Below are 18,281 nucleotides of genomic sequence, written 5' to 3' on the forward strand. Positions count from 1 at the left end.
GCAGAGGGCAATAGGCTGATGGAGTTTACCAAAGGATCTTAGTAAGTCCAGAAAATTCATTTTCTGGTGAGCTTGTGCTGCTGGGAATCACAGGGATACCACATCAGTTCCACAGTGCCATGAGTGGTTGGATTTAACGGCCCCAGGGTGCAGGATTTCCCTCCCAGACCTGGGAAGCCAATGCCCAGCTGTACCTGAAGCCCTGCGATGTGGCTTTGCAGACACAGAGATCTCAGCCACAGAGCAGTATTTCAACATTGCTATTTGCCCCAACACTTACAACCCTATCTTCCTCAACAGGCTTCCCATGGAAAATAACCCATCCCAAGGCACCCACCCCATGCCTCAGGGCTGCAAGGAGCTGAATGCCTTGCTCTGCTCCCTCTCCCCAGCAGGAACACACACAGCCCGGCTGCTCTCACCCTTCCCTTCTCCATGGCCTCTCTTTCAAGCGGCAATAAGGTTTCAAGACACACACATCCTGCAGTGACTTCACCATGGAGATGGGAGGGCTGGGACAAAGGGGTGAAGGGAGGTCAGTTAATCCCACAGACAACACCAGGCTGGGATACACATGGGCTGGGTAAGAGTTCATTTTGAAACTAAATAGAAATGAGATTACTGAGCTCAAGTTCTCTTCTTTTCTGTGCTATAAATCCCAAGCTCTGCTCCCCCTCCTTCATCGCCCTTATCCCACCGCAACATGCCTTGCGCCTTGATTATTCCCAGGCAGGAGTGGCAGTGTGATTGCATTTGGGAGAGTTTATGGAGCGAACAACTTGGAAGTGAAATACTTTAAAGGATATCTAAGGTCAGCTGCTGAAAAAAATAAATTAATTAAAAAAAAAAAAATTCTATCTGCCCACCATGGCTGGGCACCCTGGCCAAAGGAGAAATTAGTCAAACAATTAGATTGAAATCGTACATATTGTCCAAGCCATGATTTCCAGCATGGCTGGATCACCTTGTAACTCAGTTGTGAATCTGTGCCAAATTCAGCATCCCACAGGCTCCAGGCCTGAGGAAGCCTCACAGCTATGAGATCTCCTTTGTGCTTGGGTCTGGGCAGTGGGATCCATCTGGTGCCAAGAGCAGTGAGAGCCTCTGCAGGCGCTCATGGCCATGTTCTATACATGATTTTGTTTTCAGAGGGTGCAGCTCATCAAGCAAGGTCTTTATTCTTCTTCTTTAATCTCATTCTTCCACAGGCAGAACTGGGAAAGCCTCTGAGAAACTGCTATACGCTGCCAGGCTTGGATTTTTCATACGGGCTGTACATCGAAAGGACAGATGGAGGAGTCCCTGAAGGTATGGCAGTGCTACTAAAATATACAAGTCCTAATGCTAACAGGGGCTCTCCTTCCCAATGCTCCTCATTACTTCTCAGAAAGCTGGGGCTGAAAAAACAACATTCACCCACTTCCATTAATATTACCCAAATTTCTTGGCGATTGGTAAATCTTGCCCATCACCTTGGAAATATCTATTGGATCACACAAACCCCAAGCAGAGAAGGGTATGGCAACTGCAAGAGTGCAACATATATATGGCCACTTCGTAACTCAAGAGGACTGCTACTGTGTGCTCTCAGGGATTACCCTATGAAATCAAACTTGCTGAGGCCCTCAGACCTGGCACACAAACCTTGCACCGTCCTGTCTCCCCAGATAAAAGTTACCCTCACCTTTTTCTCTTTGCCTCACATTTCCTTTCGTTTCCAGCAATAGGCCACTGGAACACAATAAAGCCTAGGACGAATTTAACTCAGAATATGCCCCGAGACTTCATCACCATGAACCGTGGTGCTCTGAAGGCTGGGTATACCACAGCCCGGGAGTTTAACTTGTACTACAAGGCCAAGGACATTCGGTGCAAAGACGACGAATACAGCCGCTTTAGGAGATCTCCTCCTCATGTACCTGCAGACAGGACCTATGGCATCCCAGCACGGTAAGGAGGAAAGCTCAGGCCCTTCTCAGAATGACGTTATCCATTCCTACCTTCATATTTGCAACACTCTCACATCTCAGCCAGCTCAGTCCCCAAGAGAGAAGTGACCCAAGACCAGACATGCTGTGATGGAGTCATAACGTTACTTGCAGGCCTTCCTGCCTGGTTCCATCCTTCACAGTCACCTGCCTAAATCTGGTCCGCATGCCACAACACATCCCCAGTTCACCTCTTAATACAAGCTTGGAAACCTTTCAAATGTTATATGTCAATCCTTTGACTTAAAGGAGCAGAGAGCTGTAAGCCAGAATAACGCTTCCCTGGTCAGCAAGTGAGGCTGAGGCAGAGCAGCAGCATTTCTACCTGCTCACAAGGGTTGAAATACTCTTGTGCAATTAAGGATGAGTTCAGATTCTTTATCCCAGTCTCTCATACTTGCTAGATCACCACCCAGCATTTAGAAGTGGAAAAAGTGACCCATTTGACAAGTCACTCAGACTCCAATTCCTGATTATCCACTGTGCTGATTTCTCATGAGCAGTTGTGAACAGGGGTTCTGTGGGGGAAAACAAGCACCCTGCTCAGCCTGACCCCCAGACACCTGTCCTCTACAGCAGCACAAAGGGGCTGCAGTACACAGGGTGCCCTGGAAAAGCCAGTTCAATTCCAATGCAAACAAATACTAAAACCTCCAAAAAAGGTCTCCAAAGCAGCCCCAATGCTACTGGAGCGCAGACTTCTCTTGCTCTGTGCAGGTCTGGACTAGACATTAGGTTTCATTTTAAGAGCTAGATAATAATCACTACCAGCAAAATAACAGCAACAAATTCTAGAGAAAAGACATGATGAACTGCACTGTGTATTTTACATGATAGTAAATGGGCTTTGCATATGCAAATTGAATGGATTTTAAAATGGTATTTAATGACAATTTTCGTAGCAGACATTAACATTAATTGCATCAAAATGAAAATGCAGCATTAGCTTGCTGTTAGCTGCAAATGCCCCAGCTATAAAGCTTTATCTTTATCAGTATCAGCCCTCACCAATGTGACAGGGCTGCTCTGCAAATTGCAGGCAAAAGGGCTTTTATGTTGCAAAAGTATCCCCCAATGTAGACCAAAATCAACATCAATTTTGCTTTATTTCTTCATAAACGGAGGTTAAATGGCTGCCTGTAAGAAGTCTAGGCACGTTCCAAAAGTTTTAAGGAAAATCTGCAGACCCCACAACCACAGAAGTAGTGAGAAAGGGCTTTTAATTTAAAGTTATTATCGTGCAACTTGTCTGCTCCTTAATAGCTACCTTTTATGCAGGCTGATTGTATTTATCCCCTAACTTTAAAAGCACGTTATAGACAAAATCAAATTACCAGCATCACCAAGGAGCTGTTACAGCCATTTGGGTAAAAGTGGGGAATTTAACTCCCTTTTCATGACCGACAAGTTAAAGACACCCATGTGGGTGAGCACTCCCATCTGGGGTCTCCCAGTCACCACAGATCTGTTTCAGCAAGACCCTCTCTGCTAAAAATCAACTGGCTGTCAGTGCTCTCCTGCTTTTGGACTCCAAGCTCTGTATAACTGTTTCTTATTGCCAATTGGGAATATGCTTGCTGTTAAGGTACATGCTTGTCTAGGGGCAAAAAGGGAGACATCAGTAGCAGGCAGCCCCTTTCCATCTCACCAAGCTCTTGCTTGCCTTTAATAACATCCACTTGGATAAAGACCTCCAAAGTTTTCCCACTGAGAACAGTGTGTGATGTCCCCCTGCCCAAGGCACAGCACAGATGGTGCAGCCGAGGAGCGAGCACTGCTGAAGGTACCCAAGTGTCCCAAAGACACCAAGGTCAGGAGCCGTCCCCAGGCTCGTGAGTACAAGCCCTCCTGAATCATCCTGCATGGAAACAAGCCGAGATAAATGCTGGGGTTGCTATTAGTGCCTTATTAATCACACCCTGGCCCTGCTGCTCCCTCTAGCACAGATCACTTTCTGCTTTCCGTTCTGGTGGATGTGTGCTGCATGGAGCATCTCACCAGGCACCTCACAGGCATTGGTGAGAGCTTTCTGAGGCTCTGGGGCCCGTTTCCTTGCACAGGATATTTACCTTCAAAGGTCACCCATGCCCACTCTCTATTAATTCCCTGTGGGCACCTTCCAGGGGAGAGAAGCAGCTCTGCTTTTTTGCTGATTCTCCCCATTCTCTCCCTCCCTCTTCCCAGAGAAATGTTTGCTACGAATCATGTGGCAGCTTTGTTGTGAGAGTCATAAAAAGGACATTTTTCATCTCTCCTTTTTCCTGCTCTCGCTCCCTCTCTCTCTCGGTATCAGACAAAGATTTATTCCCTCCCTGATGCCTGTGGCATTCGAAGCTGGGAGGGGTCAGGGGAGGCACTGATGGGACGATAATAGATAATGCAGCAGTTCCCCAAGGGCTTGTCCAGCTCCATAGCTGATCCATCAGCAGGCAGCACTCGTGCCAAGGTCAGCAGTAACGAGGATGCAGTGGGGTCCCAGCTCGCCCCACGGGGCAACCTCCAGCCAGGCTCCTCTGATTCACACTCCAGCTTCTGATCTCTACAAGAGCCGCCTCGTGGAAGCCACGATTTGCAAGAGCATATGCCCACTGGGTGCAGGCACTGGAGTAACAGCCGTGCTGCAGTGCAAATGCATTCAGTTCCACCTGCCCCAGCCTGCTTTCCAGCTGCAAAAACAGCTACAGATCTTCTTTCAAGGAAAATAGCCATAGTGATACTCCAGGAGATGAGCCTGTCCTATCAATGCAGGCTCTTAGCGTGGGGCATGTTGTGTAGCTATAAGACATTTGCAGCACAGGATTGCTGTTCTGCACTCAAGTCCTCTGTCCTTCCACTTAAAATAACCTCCCGCACTGTGCTAATAGCAGCTGTGTTCACTCCCAGCCTCTTCATGTAGTGTTCCACAAAAGGGAGGAGGCAAGGTGCTCAGTGGATTGAGTCCTGCTGGCACTGGGGACCCAAAAACACAGAGGGGCTGTGAAGACCTGCAGGATCTTTACTGGTGTCAATACAGCACTCGGAAACCCCCAGTAAATATCAAGGCAAACATTCAGCCCTCCCCAACTTTTCTGATTGAAACTTACATGCATTGAAATTAGCGGGTATTAAACTATCATTTTTGGAACCATAAGCCACATAAAAGATAGGGATGCTGTCCACAGCCCGATTTTAAATTATATTGATTTGCACAAGGTCACACATAGAGTTTGAAGGCAAAACATCCCAGCACACGGTTGGTACCCCAAGCACAAGTTTTATCCCCAGGAGCCAGGGACAAATTCCAGCAGTGCAGAGTACATTCTGAGCATGAACACAGTCCAGCATTTCCAGGGCTGCTTTTAGAGAAAAGCCTTTCTTTACTCCTTGTTTCTTAGTGCAAGTTTGCTAATTCTGCTTTCCACATCCCTGCACACATTCCTGGACACAAGGACCATGCAGACAGGATTTTCTGCCATCCTACACCTGCACCTCCCTCAAACCCTGCATGGCCATAACCCTGCCTGAGCCATGCTGCCATCCACTTGGCAGTTGGCCTGTAGGTTGGGCTGACCTTGGGTGTGCTGGCAGGATTTCCCTGGCACTCTGTCATCCCCACATCTCCAGCAGGGTCCCCCCTACTGCCCGCCTTCACTTTAGCCATCCCTTTCCTGAATTTCACATCCCATTTTCCTTCTAACTTCTTTCCTCCTACCAGTCCGCCTCCCATTCTCTACAACCAGTCTTTATTCTTCACCAGCTGCTTTCACTGTGTTTCTGCAGCAAACTCATCCCTCCAAAGCATTTCTTCACTGCAGTCTCTCCTCTCCAAATTGACATCACTAACCAAAGGCATCAGTTACCCAGTACCTCCTCTTTCCTTCGTATCATTTGCAGCGGCCTGATGCTCTGCTGACAATTGTCTCAGTGGCCTTTAGCAGCTCAGCTGTTAACACTGGGTACTCCTGCAGCTTCCTGGCATACCTGGCTGCTCTGTCCTTATCTTTCACCTTCCCCAAGAAGAGAGGTTTCAGTGCTCATACCTGTGCTTTGTAAGTGGCCTTTCGTCCCAAAATGCCCGTGCTGTTTGCACGCAGCCAGAACAAAGTTTAGAAGGCTGTCCCAAATGCTGCTTTAATATTCCCAGCATCTCTCTGGCACACAAAATGCATTAGCAGACCTATTTTTTGAAACACTTAGAGAGCATTTCAGGTCATTAACGTATAGCCCTGCAGGCAGAAAGAAAAGTCCAGCTATCCAGATTTTTCCCATAAAGAACCCATCAGGAAGAGGTGGGCAGGCAAGGAAGATGAATGCTATAGCAACCCTTGGTCTGCAGTCAATTGGAAGCAGAACAAATAACGTGTAAAGCCACAGAGCCTCCCCCACACTGGGGCAAACCAATGTTTTATGGAGAAAAAAAACAAAACATCCGAGGACTGACAAAGAAAAATTATAAAAATATTACACAGAGACTGAAAGTCAGGCTGAAGAGACCAAAAAATGCAACCAAGTTAAAAAAATAAAAAATAAAACAGGCCTCCCATCAGTTCAGATAATTGCATATCCTACCCAGCTCCACCACAGAAGACACTTTGTGCGTCTGCCACCATTCTCACATTGCTAAGATAAGAATTTCTATTTCAAGAGTCATTTCTTTGCGTTGGACACCTTCCAGGCTGTGATGTGCTCACATTGCTGTGCATGCTTTCACTGCTGCCTGGGTTGCTCTGCTGTGTGCCCACTGCTGCACACAGGCCTGCAGTGACCCTGAATGCACCACACAGATGTTGGCCATCCTGCAGCTGCAGTGAATAACTTAATTCCTTCAGGCTTTAGGGTGAAGAGGAAAACAGGCAGGTCAGGGTTGGCCATAAGGGAGCTAGGAAAAAAAGATATGAAGAGCAAAGATTTTGATCCCTAATTGCTAAGTGCATTATGCTGAGTAGGAAATAATTCACACTCCTATACAGTCCCTCCCTATCAATAGGGCTGGCTTTTACAAAAAAACTTTTACGAACTAAAGCCACTCATTGCCCCTGTGGACTTCTTTCCCCCTGCAAAGGCAGTGGCCTGACCAGAAAGGTTTGAGTGTAAACAGGAGGTCAAGGGGAAGAGCTGGTCCTTCGATTTGTTCCACTCAGCGTTATGGTGTTCAGGAGACATTCAGGGGGAATCATTTCCTCCCAAATGGAATGCCCATCAGGATGGCCTGTGTTTGCTGGAACAGCTCTGCCCCAAAGCCAGGTCCCACCTGGGTTTCTTGGAGAACAACGCAATTTCAAGTCAGGAGAGAGAAATTTACTGCAGACAGATCTAAATAACCTTCAACTAAATCAGCCACAGGGCATCTCCAACCCCCCAAAATCAATGCTAGTGCACAGACTGCAGCTTGTGAAGCTGGTTATTTAATAGGTCAGAGCTGGTTTGGTATCTTTGCTTCAAGACACGTTTCCTTGTGCGCAGTCAGGACTGTTACAAGTATACATCTCACTCTTGGCCTGAGAGGGAATAGTAAAGCAAATTGGTGTTCTTGTAACCATGTGTGCTCTTAAGTACAGCTATGAGTATCTGATAAATCTTTTAAAGTGCATGTTTACAATGGATTTTATTCTTTTTACTGTTCTGTACATACGAGCCCTCTGAGCAAAATAACAGATCCTCTGACACTTGGAAGAAGCCACTGCCTTATTGGCTGCCCACAGTGAAATAATTTATATTGGTGTTCGTCCAAATTACAAGGATTGTAAAGAAAGTCCAGAATTCAGAGTAATCAGTGCTTCAGCGCATGGATCCCACTGCTGCCACGCGGGTGAGACACCCACTATTTCAATGAGAGTTTGCAAAGACTGCAAAAAAAATTGGTCCCCAAGTGTTCTCTACCAATTTTTCTCTTGTTATTTTCTTCAGTGGTTAATGGAAAGCGAGGACAAGTGGAGATCATTTAAAAATGATCTTTTGGGCCTCTCCATGGGTTTATTGCCAGGACCTATTTAGAAGAGCATAAAACTGTAAGGGGCCTATAACATTGCTGTATAGTCCATGAGCTTCCTAGGAAAATGAAGAGCCATTGCATTCGTGCTCTGCTTGTTTCTCCATCCCTCCCTCTTCTTGCAAACACGCATGCACGTGTGCGCAGGGACTTCTGGAGCTGCTAATTGAATTCATTTTTGTGAAAGCGTTAACAAATTGTAAGTGACCTTTTATACAAATTTCAAAGTCAAGAATTCACCCCTAACTGCATACCCCTCTTCTGCCATTCACTGTTATGCAAAACCCACAAACAATTAAAAGAAATAACAAAGAGCCCAGAGGCCCTCTTTCCTAATTAGCTGCAGGAGGCAATGCTGGGGAGTGTGGCTAAGTGCTTCAATTACCTCGGCCCTCCTCGTTGCCCTTGTTAGAGCAGACAGGTCCACTGGCCAAAGGGGAACAATTAAGGCAAGGCAGATCCAGGCAGTTTGCAAGGGGATGCAGGGCCGTGCCGGCGCTCGCAGAAGGGCCAGAGCTGTAATCATGCCCCAGATTCCTGCTGGGCTACACAGAGACAAATTAATGGTAGATAGATTGCTAGCTCCAGCCCATCAGTAACAAGGGAGGAAGGGAGACAATATAGCAGTACAAGGGAACTGTAATCAGAGTTTTCCTGTACTGTAAATCCCTTTCAGGGCAGAGGGAGCTGAGCACTCATGTCTCAGAGCTGCGTGCACTGGCGGAACCCCAAAGCCTGGAGCTGAATCACAGATTCCAGCCTGTGCTTTATTTGCTGAAGATAATCTGTGCTGGGTGTGCTGAGGAGCTCCACAGAGACACTGGGACCAAACTGGTTCCCAGCAAGGGACTGATCTGAGCTGCTGGGAGACAGATTGGCTGTCTGAGCCCCAGCCACAGAGAAGGGAGGGGAACACCACAGACAGAACCACCTCAGGACAAAACCTTCCATCATGAGATCTGCATGGACTAGACACAAAAGTGATGCCCCCTATGCTGTCTCCTCTGTGCACCAAAGACCCCTAAAGAGAGATCCTTTCCATGCAAAACCCACCAACCTCTCAAGAATCAGTTAAAATTTCAGGATGACTTGGTGCAACACGGCTTCAATAAAAAGAACACCGATGGCATGATTTCTCTGTTGCACAAACACCCGTACTGCATTGCTATTGCCCACTGCTGTGGAGCTGCCATTGAGTTTGGGGCACGCACACCCAACTCCTGGGAGCAGCACTCCCACCACACTGACCATCAGCAGGAACACTGCTGCACCGGCTGGAGCCTACCAGGAAACCCAAGGGCTGAAGTTTGTTCTAATATATTTACGAGCCCTTTTGTTGTTGAGTAATGCAAGAACAAAGCGATCGCAAGTCAAGTTTTTTACCCATTTACAACTCCACAATCCAACTGATTGCATCCTTTAAGCCAGTGTGAAAACCCTCCCAGAGCAAAGCCCTTTGTACCCACTTTTGCCAGGTACCTTTTTTCCCCGCTGCTGCAGAAACCTTTGAAAGTAAGTTTGAGGGGAGACTGACAACCTTGAAACCTCAAGAGCAGCATGGCATTGACGGGTGCTGCTCTCAGAGCCGAGTATTATAGATAGATTTTAATTTCATTTTAACAAAATAGCTGTCTCCAGTGGAAGCAGCATCAAGAGCTAAATGAGGACCCATCTTGAGCTGAATCACGTTGAACAGACCTCGGCGCTGTCATTGATTTTCTGGGAAGAAAAAAAACGCCTCTGGCTACTAAACCAAATTAGTAGTCACTGATGACCAATTATTTTGCCCCACTGTGAACGGAGAGGCGTACTAAAATTCCAGTTTGTCAGACCCAAGGCTCTCTTCTCAAACACCTTTCAACGAGCGTGTACCAAAAGTCCCTCAGATGCTTCTGACGCCTTCCTGTTTTCGGCAACTTCTCCTTCTGCAAAGTTTTAATGAGCTGCTGCTCTGAGGACGGCCTGCCAGAAAGGGACTCCCTCCCAACTCGGTGGAACACTATTTGGCATGCCGCACAAATCACAGCTGTCAGAATTTATACACACATACACAAAAAAAGTGTCAGCCTAATGTTTGCAAATTATAATTACCATTTCCCTTGCATGTCCCTGGTGCCTTCATTTTAGATAAATCCCAGCTCTGAGGTATCAGCTGCAAAGCACTGAAGGCTCACATTGAATAGAATAGATTTAACTAGTTTGTAGCTCATTTAAGGCCTACACTGTTTTATTTTAATATTGTTAATACTTTATTATACTTTTTAACATTGTTTTCACAGTAAAATAGCCTATTAGGAGGCTGCAGCTCCTTTTCCAAGAGATTTCTGGCAGGCTAACACCCCACATTGTGTAACCAAGTAAGCAGGCTCTTGTCACTTCAGTCGAAAATAGGTCTGTACCCTCACTCTTGAAAGTAAATTAGAGAGAAAGTCTATTAAAGAGACAGGAATTGTTTCAGGGATAATAGTCTTGAAAATGTGCATAGATAAATTTTAAAATATTTAGGAAATGTCAACATTAGAAGTGGCTCCAACTATTTGACTATAAAAGGAGGTGGCTGATTATTTTTTTTTTCCTCCACAATTATAAATAATTTGTTACATCCTATCAGAACTTCTCTCCCTCTCCTTTCTGTGGCAACTGTGCTTGTGCCAAAACAAGGAGATCTGAGGGGCTGGGAATGAGACAGGTTTTAATCCACAATGCATTTTCAGCAGATGCTTCCCCCCTCCCCACAGCATCCACAGACAGTAACAGCAAAAGCCTCCCAGTGCAGAGGGTGACATCTGGGCAGGGTGACAGGACACATCAGCAGCCCCTAAGCAAGCTGAGGTGTGGGGACATGTTCCTATGGGCCAGCTGCAAAGGCGATGTACCATCACACTGCCAAGCAGCGCTGGTAGCAAGGCCACAACTCCCCATCCACCCCACTGGGATCAGCGTTTGACCTACAAAGACAAAGCTTCCTCCCTGAAATTTCTCCTGCAACTTTAGTGGAGGAAGCGTGCTCCTCGATATCCCTTCTCTTCCTTGCTCCCTCAATAAGAAAAGCCAGATGAGGGGTCACATCCTACAGCCCAGCAGAACCCACGCATTTAAATAGGACACAAGTCACTCCTACTAATTTCAAAGAGGCAGTTCGTGCGTGCATTATTCCAGGCATGACTCTATACTTTGCTGGATCAGGACTTAAATGCGATTAATCACACGGCAGGGAAGAGTTTCTGAAGAGCATCAACCCAAATGTGTCCTTTCAAGCATTTACGTACAAGCCAGCTGTGGACTAATCAGTCACCAACTGGCTGGTCCATCAGAGATGGTAAAGTCACCTCCATAGAGATGTGAAAACACACAGCTATCATAAAAATCCAGAATCAAACCACCATCCTCAAGGGCTCCATGTCTTCCTGCATCCCTCCCTGTTCCTGCACTTCAGGACATCTCCTGCCTCGGAGAGCCAAGGAAACCAGCCTGGGAGCAAGGCTCACCACAGGCTTGTGCCATAACTACCAACATTTACACCATGCAATGAAACATCCAACTTCAGTTTTGCCGTATCTTTTAATCCTTTGCAGATACTTTTGCTCAGCTCTGAGCAGTGTGCAATGCCAAACTGGAAGCAAAGGAAATGAAAAGGGGAAAGAGAGGGACAAATGTAGGTGTCCCCTTTGGCACAGTGGCTCTCCAGATGGCAGTCTGGAGCAGCAGGGCTGATTTGTAAGCAGAGCCTTGAAAAGCCCTGCAGCGTGTGATCTGTGCAGCAGGAGGGCTGTAGCAGGATGCTCTTCTGATATGAATGCCCCCTGGGATGCGCGTTGCTGGATTGCCCATTCAGTATCATTAGAAAACACAACCACAGATTAGGCTGTTCTGAAGCATGTGGACAGCACGTGGGTGGCAAAGGGGACTCCTTTAATTGCAGCAGAAGTTATTCTGAAGACAAGTCATTTCTAATTTCTGCTCTAATGGACTCCCCCTTTGCCAGGGTCCCTGAGCTACTGTAGAGGACCCTTGCAAAGCTCTGAGAAAAAGTTTAAAGGAATTTGAGTTGTTTCCAGTGCACGTCGGCGACATTTTGCATTTCTCAGTTTCTCTGCCCAGCTCACTGGTGTCTTGCAGTTGGCCTGGTCAGGTGGGGAAAGCACTGCCTTGTGTTACAGGAGCAGCAGCTGAAGGCACTGCAGCTACAGGTGTGAGTAGACCTGATGGTTCTAAAGTCAGTGGCTGCTACTGAGATGAGAAAGTCCCTCCCCAACAAGACGTGCAAGGACAAGGACTGATAAAATTCAAGCTAGAAATCCTCCATCACCTCCTCCCTTGGGTATTCTGTTTGCTTCTGGGGGAGAAGAATAGCACCACAACTGGTAATAAGCAATATGCTGTCCTCAAGGCAAGAACCCTGCTGCTCCACTGCTGCCACTGCCAGTTCTACCTCCTGCAGTTTCTGATTAAAGCATCCTCACCTGGCAGGAGCAAGCCTCAATAAGTCCAGGCTACAGCTGCGCCTCTACTTGGTGACATGTTCCAGGAGTAGAGAAGGGAATCAGCACAAGGAGGTAGAGAGGTGTTAACCCTGGAGATTACATTGTCACGTTCTGAATGTTTTCCAGGCCTTCCACTCCCCTGTTTGACCTCCTGCAACACAAATACAAGGAGCTGTGGATGGATCAGCAGAGAGCACGGACCGCAGCGCTCCGGCTGGAGAAGACAAAGGTAGTAATGCTCCAACAGGGCTGCTGCTTGCTACCAGACATCAGCTCCCACTGTCCCACCCATAATAGATGGGCTTCTGCCAGTCACAGGGAGGGGTTTCAGCTGGGAAACCATTTTCCCTGCCTACTAGAAGACAAAGCCTCATAAAGATCAGATCAGCTTCCTCCTAGTCCGGATGGGCCTGGCTCCAGCCAGAGCATGTCCTGCAGGTTGATGCTGTGGGAGTGAACAGCAGATGAGTGGGCCTGGAAGTGCTCTGCAGACAGAAGGGAGGCTTTTTAAAAGTATTTTTTCATTGGAAAGTGTATCAGCTTATCGGAAATGGAGCAAGCTCGGAGCAATGGTGCTTTGATGAAAGCCTTGCTAAAGGCTTAGGCAGCTCTTCTAAGACATCTCTCTGGCTATCATTAAGCATCTGCTTACATCAATATGTCTCTAGTCACGGGGTGCCCACCTAAACTCCTGTTAAATTGAAATGGAAGCTCTAATGCTTTTACAGTACTAAAAAGCTCTACTGTAACAAAGAATTTGGTTTCAAATTATCATTGGTATTTAATGCCATACTCATGCCAGAAGCCCTGCAGATTGTCCTCTGGACAGCATCAGCTCCGCTCAGGTTTCCTGCAGCAGTGGATAAAAGAATGGAGCAGCCAACAAACATTCAAGGGGCCAACATCAGCCTTGATCCTGGCATGGCACAGCAGATGCCCTCACCCCAAGCAGTTGTTAGAGCTGTTAAACGTAACAATATTGTAATAACATTTAAAAGCAGCCAATGACTGTTTTATTAGTTAATGACTCAAGGAAGAGTCGGGCTAATATGGTAATGACCAATTTCAGTGGGCTTACTGCCATCACAAAGTATGCTTTATAGTGGAATTGCTATACAGTGTTCTTAATTAGCAGCTACTTTATGAACGCACAAGCCGAGGATGTTGGAAAAATGCATCCCTAACTTATTTATTAATGACTGATGTTTTAATCACTAAGTTCCCTCCATCAAATTCCTGAATTCTGCAGCCACCAGTTACTGAGTTAAGCAACACAGGCCTACAAACTAGACCACAGAGTGGACAGATTCCCTGTTTCAATTAATTAGGAGAGCAACACATCAAACAGTCAGGAAATCCCCCCCTCTGCTGAGGGTGGTGGAAGTGACTTTCCCAGCTGGTGATGAGCCATTGCTCTAGTTCAGGTTCCACACAGGCAACAGTCATCTCACTGAGATGACATAAAGCTGAAAGTTGGCTGTTGCCCAGCATTTCCTTATCAGTATGTTTTAGGTATCAGCATCAACTGCATGGACATGGAAGACCAGACGCATTAGGGTGATCCAAAGTGACTTATAGACTAGTAATGACCCTGGGACGATCATTTCAAGACACAGATGTGACATACATAACCTTGCAGCCATTTCAGCCTGTTCTTGTTCATCTTTAGACACGGAAGGACAAAGTGCGCGACACCCGCACCACGCTTCTCCGAAAAAACCCAGCGTCTCCAAAGGAGGAGTCCTTTTGGCACCTGCCCAGCCTGGAAAAGGTATGAACCATTTGAACTTAGGAACATCTTCTAACCTCACCCAGGTTCCCTGGGAAATCTCTTATCTCATGAAGGCAGACATAGCAGGTAGACAGACAGGTAACTGAAAGCTCCCCAAGAACCAGACCCCATAGCATTCCCACCCTGGACGTGCTTAAACTCCATTATATTTTGGACCTGGAAAAGGGGCAGCAGTTAACAAATAAAGGACTTATTGCCTAACTTGTGGGCACTTCTGTGATCTTCATCAGATCAGAAACACCTTATTATACCTCTCATCAGTACTGGCCTTTGTTCTCTGTCGGTATTCCTGCAACTGCTCTACGTGACCATAACAATCAAACCTACCTTTAGATAGTCTAACGTTTTATCAGCTCTCACCACAACTAATTCAAGCCACGCCAGATTAAAGCGTTCCAAGACTGTAACACAATGGAAAGCACAGCAATGACAGCAGAGCAACAAGGTCCCAGGCTGCACACAGTGAGAATTTGCTCAAATACAACAGCCATGAGCACAGAAATAAAGGAAAGAAGACGCTTACTTCCAGAAAGCCTCAGGTATGCAGGGATCTCCAGCAAGAAACTCACCCCTTCACTGCCAACCCTGGTCTGGGCAGGGGTGGATCCTGGCTCCAGCCCTTCTGTCATTCAGTGCATTGGATACACCTGAGCTCCCCTGGGTTGGCCCTGCCTTCCCACCAGGTGCTCAATCACTGCTACAAGCCCTGACTTAGCATTTCTGCTACAAAGACTCATTTTCATCCCAAGAGTTGGAGATTCCCAGAAAGCCTACACTCATGATATCTCCCTAAACTACCTGTTTGATAATATTCACCCTGAGACTGAGCAAAGGGTCTAGCCAGGCTACAGATGTGCAAGACAATTCCTTGAACTGATCCAAATAAGAGCTAAGATGATGATTTCTTATTATTATCCCAGCAACGGGATCTTCTTCCTGAATTCATCAGCACATCCTGCTGTGCTCTGTAATACCTGTGTGAATTCTCCTAGCTTTGTTTGTGGTGTAAAATGCAGGGAAACGTCAAGTGAAAATCTAGGAGGCATTTTAGAAAGGTAGAAATAGGAGCTGGGCAAGAGAAATGGAAAGGAAACACCAGAAGGTCTGAAAGCATGGAAGCCCTTCAGAGAGTTGGCATGTCAAAATTGTATCTGGCATTGATACTATTGCAAAGAGCCTCTCAACCCTCTGTTCCAGCCCTGGTTCTGATGGTTCTGGTTGGTTTTGTTTTTTGGGTTTTTTTGTACCATGCTGTAGATTTTTAACTGCAGTTTAAAACAATGAAAGAGCCTTTTGACTTCCTGAAGCTAATTTACTTGTACAAGTTGGAGAGTTTCAACCAAGAAATGTATTTTGCACCACCTTGATGTATTCCTCTTACATCCTGTCTAAGACTGTCCGATTAGCATATGTCAGTAATCATTTATCCCAGCTGCCTGTCAGCACAAAGCTGCTGCTGCGGCTCGTGTCAGGGAAAGAACATGACCGATCGCTGTTAAACAGATTGTGTAAGTCACACGAGATACTGGGGCAAGCCTTCTCTTTAGAGCTCCTCTCACCCCAGACCTTTCCATCACTATTCATTTTTCAGCCTCCGTTTTTCTCTGTGCTTTCCCTTTTGTTTCATCCGTGATTGCGGTTGGATTCCCCCCACAGCCACAGGTCTCAAACACCACCTGAGTCTTTCTGTCTCTTCTCTTCTTCCTCCCTCCTCTTCCTCTCTTTCTCAGGAACAGCATCCAGGGAGGAGAAAGACACAGCATCTTCTATTGTCTGCATTCCCTTCTCATTACCTGGAAGGCTCGCCTTTCCCTAGCTGCAGATCTAACAGGCACTGTTCATGTTAGAACTTGAATCAGGAAATTAATTGCTTAGTTGACTTTCAGTGCATGATTTCCTCCATGGAAAAGCAAGTTCTCAAACATCCATAAAAGTGTACCCAGTTAAGAGCAGAAATACCCCAAAGGAAGCTGTTGGCTTCAAAGAATGCTTGATAGACTCCAAACTGTGCTTTAACCATCTCTGTAAGTTTGGGTTCTTTCAAAGCAAAAGCCTTGAGACACAAGCTGGCCCAAACCTTCACCCAAACTCAGACAAACTCAGTCAGTCATACCATCCCATCTTTTAGAAAGGTGATGAAGTGCAGCACTCCAAAGAGGTAAGGGAGTTTGTTGATACACCATTACTGTTCTCATGAAATCTCTGGACTAATCAGTAGATCCATGCAAGACCTGGCACCACGCTAAAGCTCATGGAGGAAGCAGAAAAGAAAACAGAGAAGCTTCGCCCTTCCCATTAATTGTCTCTGCCTGCTCCCTGCATTGCCAGGGCTGCATGGCATTACCTAGTCAATGAGTTGCTAAAGTATAGACAAATTGACTGTTTTCATTTGGTTTCAGCCCCAGTGCCTTAGAATAATGGCCCACACCATTAGGCTAACCTAATGTGTGGTTTGCACGCCCTCTCACACCAGGGGCTCTCCAGCTCTGCGTTTCGCTCTGCAGGACTGACCTGGTGCGTGGTCCCCTGGGCCCCCCAGGCCCCCCACTCATGGAGAGAGGCAGGGCATGGGGAGCCAGTCATGTCCTGGTGGGCAGTTCATTAGGGGAAGTTGTCCTAGAGGGGTTTTTACATTTATTTGTTACAAATCCAAACAGAAGTTAACTCCTTGCTCACCTCACAAGGCATTCCTGCTGCCCTCCACTTCCTCGACCACCCCCATGGCAAAAGGCCTCCATCTTGTTCCGCCTGCAGCAATCTCAGCTCAGCTCAGGTTCTGCTAACACAGCTGGGACCACGCACCAATACTTCCTTTTTGTCTGCACTACATTCCTGGGGTCTATAAGAGCTCAGACACCCAGCATGTACAAAAGCATGTATCCTGTCCTCGTGTCTCCCATCACTAACGTTGCATTGACCTGGGCAAAATGGCATCTCCACTGTCAAATTCTGGACAAGATGTTGCTGCCAAAATACATCATCCCTAAAGCACTGCTGTCTGCAGAGAGCCAGTGCAGGGTGAGGCTTTGGTTGCCTCCATCTGAATCTTTGATGGCCATAATCCAAACCAATGACCAACACAGGCCGCTCAGCAATAGATTTTCAGGGCTCTGTCAAGTCAGTCCAGAAGGACGTTTGTTTTTGTAGCAGCACCTCATGATGTGGAAGGACAGAATTTGCACATGAGTCAAAACAGCTCCGTATTCTGTGTGTCACAGACACTAAGTATTGGCTTTTCTTTGCTCATTAGAGAATCCCAACTTGCACACACATTCAAGGAGGCTTTCCAGAGAGAATATTCTTGTTTACTTGACCAAACAGGGGGAGGAAAGAAAATGCAGCAACTTTGGACAACATTTTTGTCAACGTGTGCTGCCTTCCCGAGCAGATGAAACGAGCTGTGCTCAATGCATGATATGAATAAGCGATAAGCAATTGACGAGCAAGTGTTCGGGTACCTTGGCAAAAGACTTAATTTGCAACCTGGCACAAAATCAAAGGCTCTGTCAACGACTGAGCGGCTCTCCTGCGTATGCCTTGCATTACCTGGGAAAGCTCTGTCAGGTAAATTTCCAGTGAAAGTAATTAGAGGAATCCCCACTGTATAAACTTTGCAGCAAAATTCTGGGCTCCAGAATTTGATTCTCACCAGGGATCCGATACCTGCTCACAGCCTGATCTTTCGTCAGAATTAACAGTTGAGGTTTAAGACATACACACAGAAATGTTCTGCATTTTTTTTTAATGCCTTACCTCTATTTTTGTCTGAAGAGCTGAACTGACAAGCGTGGCTCATGTAATCCTGCAATTGTTGCCTTGTCAGAAAAGCCATAGACTGTGCTTAACCAACCTGTGCTTGATCCACACAGCAGGATGGCTTCGTAGTGCAGCACTGGTCCTCCTGGTTTTAGGGGGACGACAGAAATTCTTGGAGTTGGGGCCTGGATGGCACATAGACCAAAGCAAGTTTTCTGTCACCATGACACCAGATCAAACCTCTGTTCTAAAGTTGGGTTTTGGCTAAAAAATGGTCTCACCTGATGGCTGAT

At 46.6% G+C, this 18,281-nt stretch overlaps 1 protein-coding gene across 1 annotated transcript in view; it reads left to right on the plus strand.

The window, feature by feature from the left end:
• CFAP77 (cilia and flagella associated protein 77) overlaps positions 1–18,281 on the plus strand; it is a gene marked incomplete at both ends in the record, with an annotated part of 51,665 nt that overhangs the window by 29,260 nt on the left and 4,124 nt on the right. The window contains 4 exons of the mRNA XM_079544590.1: positions 1,209–1,308; positions 1,722–1,950; positions 12,567–12,669; positions 14,110–14,211. Coding sequence (XP_079400716.1) covers positions 1,209–1,308; positions 1,722–1,950; positions 12,567–12,669; positions 14,110–14,211 — 534 coding nt within the window. The remainder of the gene's footprint in view (positions 1–1,208; positions 1,309–1,721; positions 1,951–12,566; positions 12,670–14,109; positions 14,212–18,281) is intronic.

The sequence above is a fragment of the Tetrao urogallus genome (genome assembly GCF_951394365.1).
Source record: "Tetrao urogallus genome assembly, chromosome: 19".
Lineage (NCBI taxonomy): Eukaryota > Metazoa > Chordata > Aves > Galliformes > Phasianidae > Tetrao > Tetrao urogallus.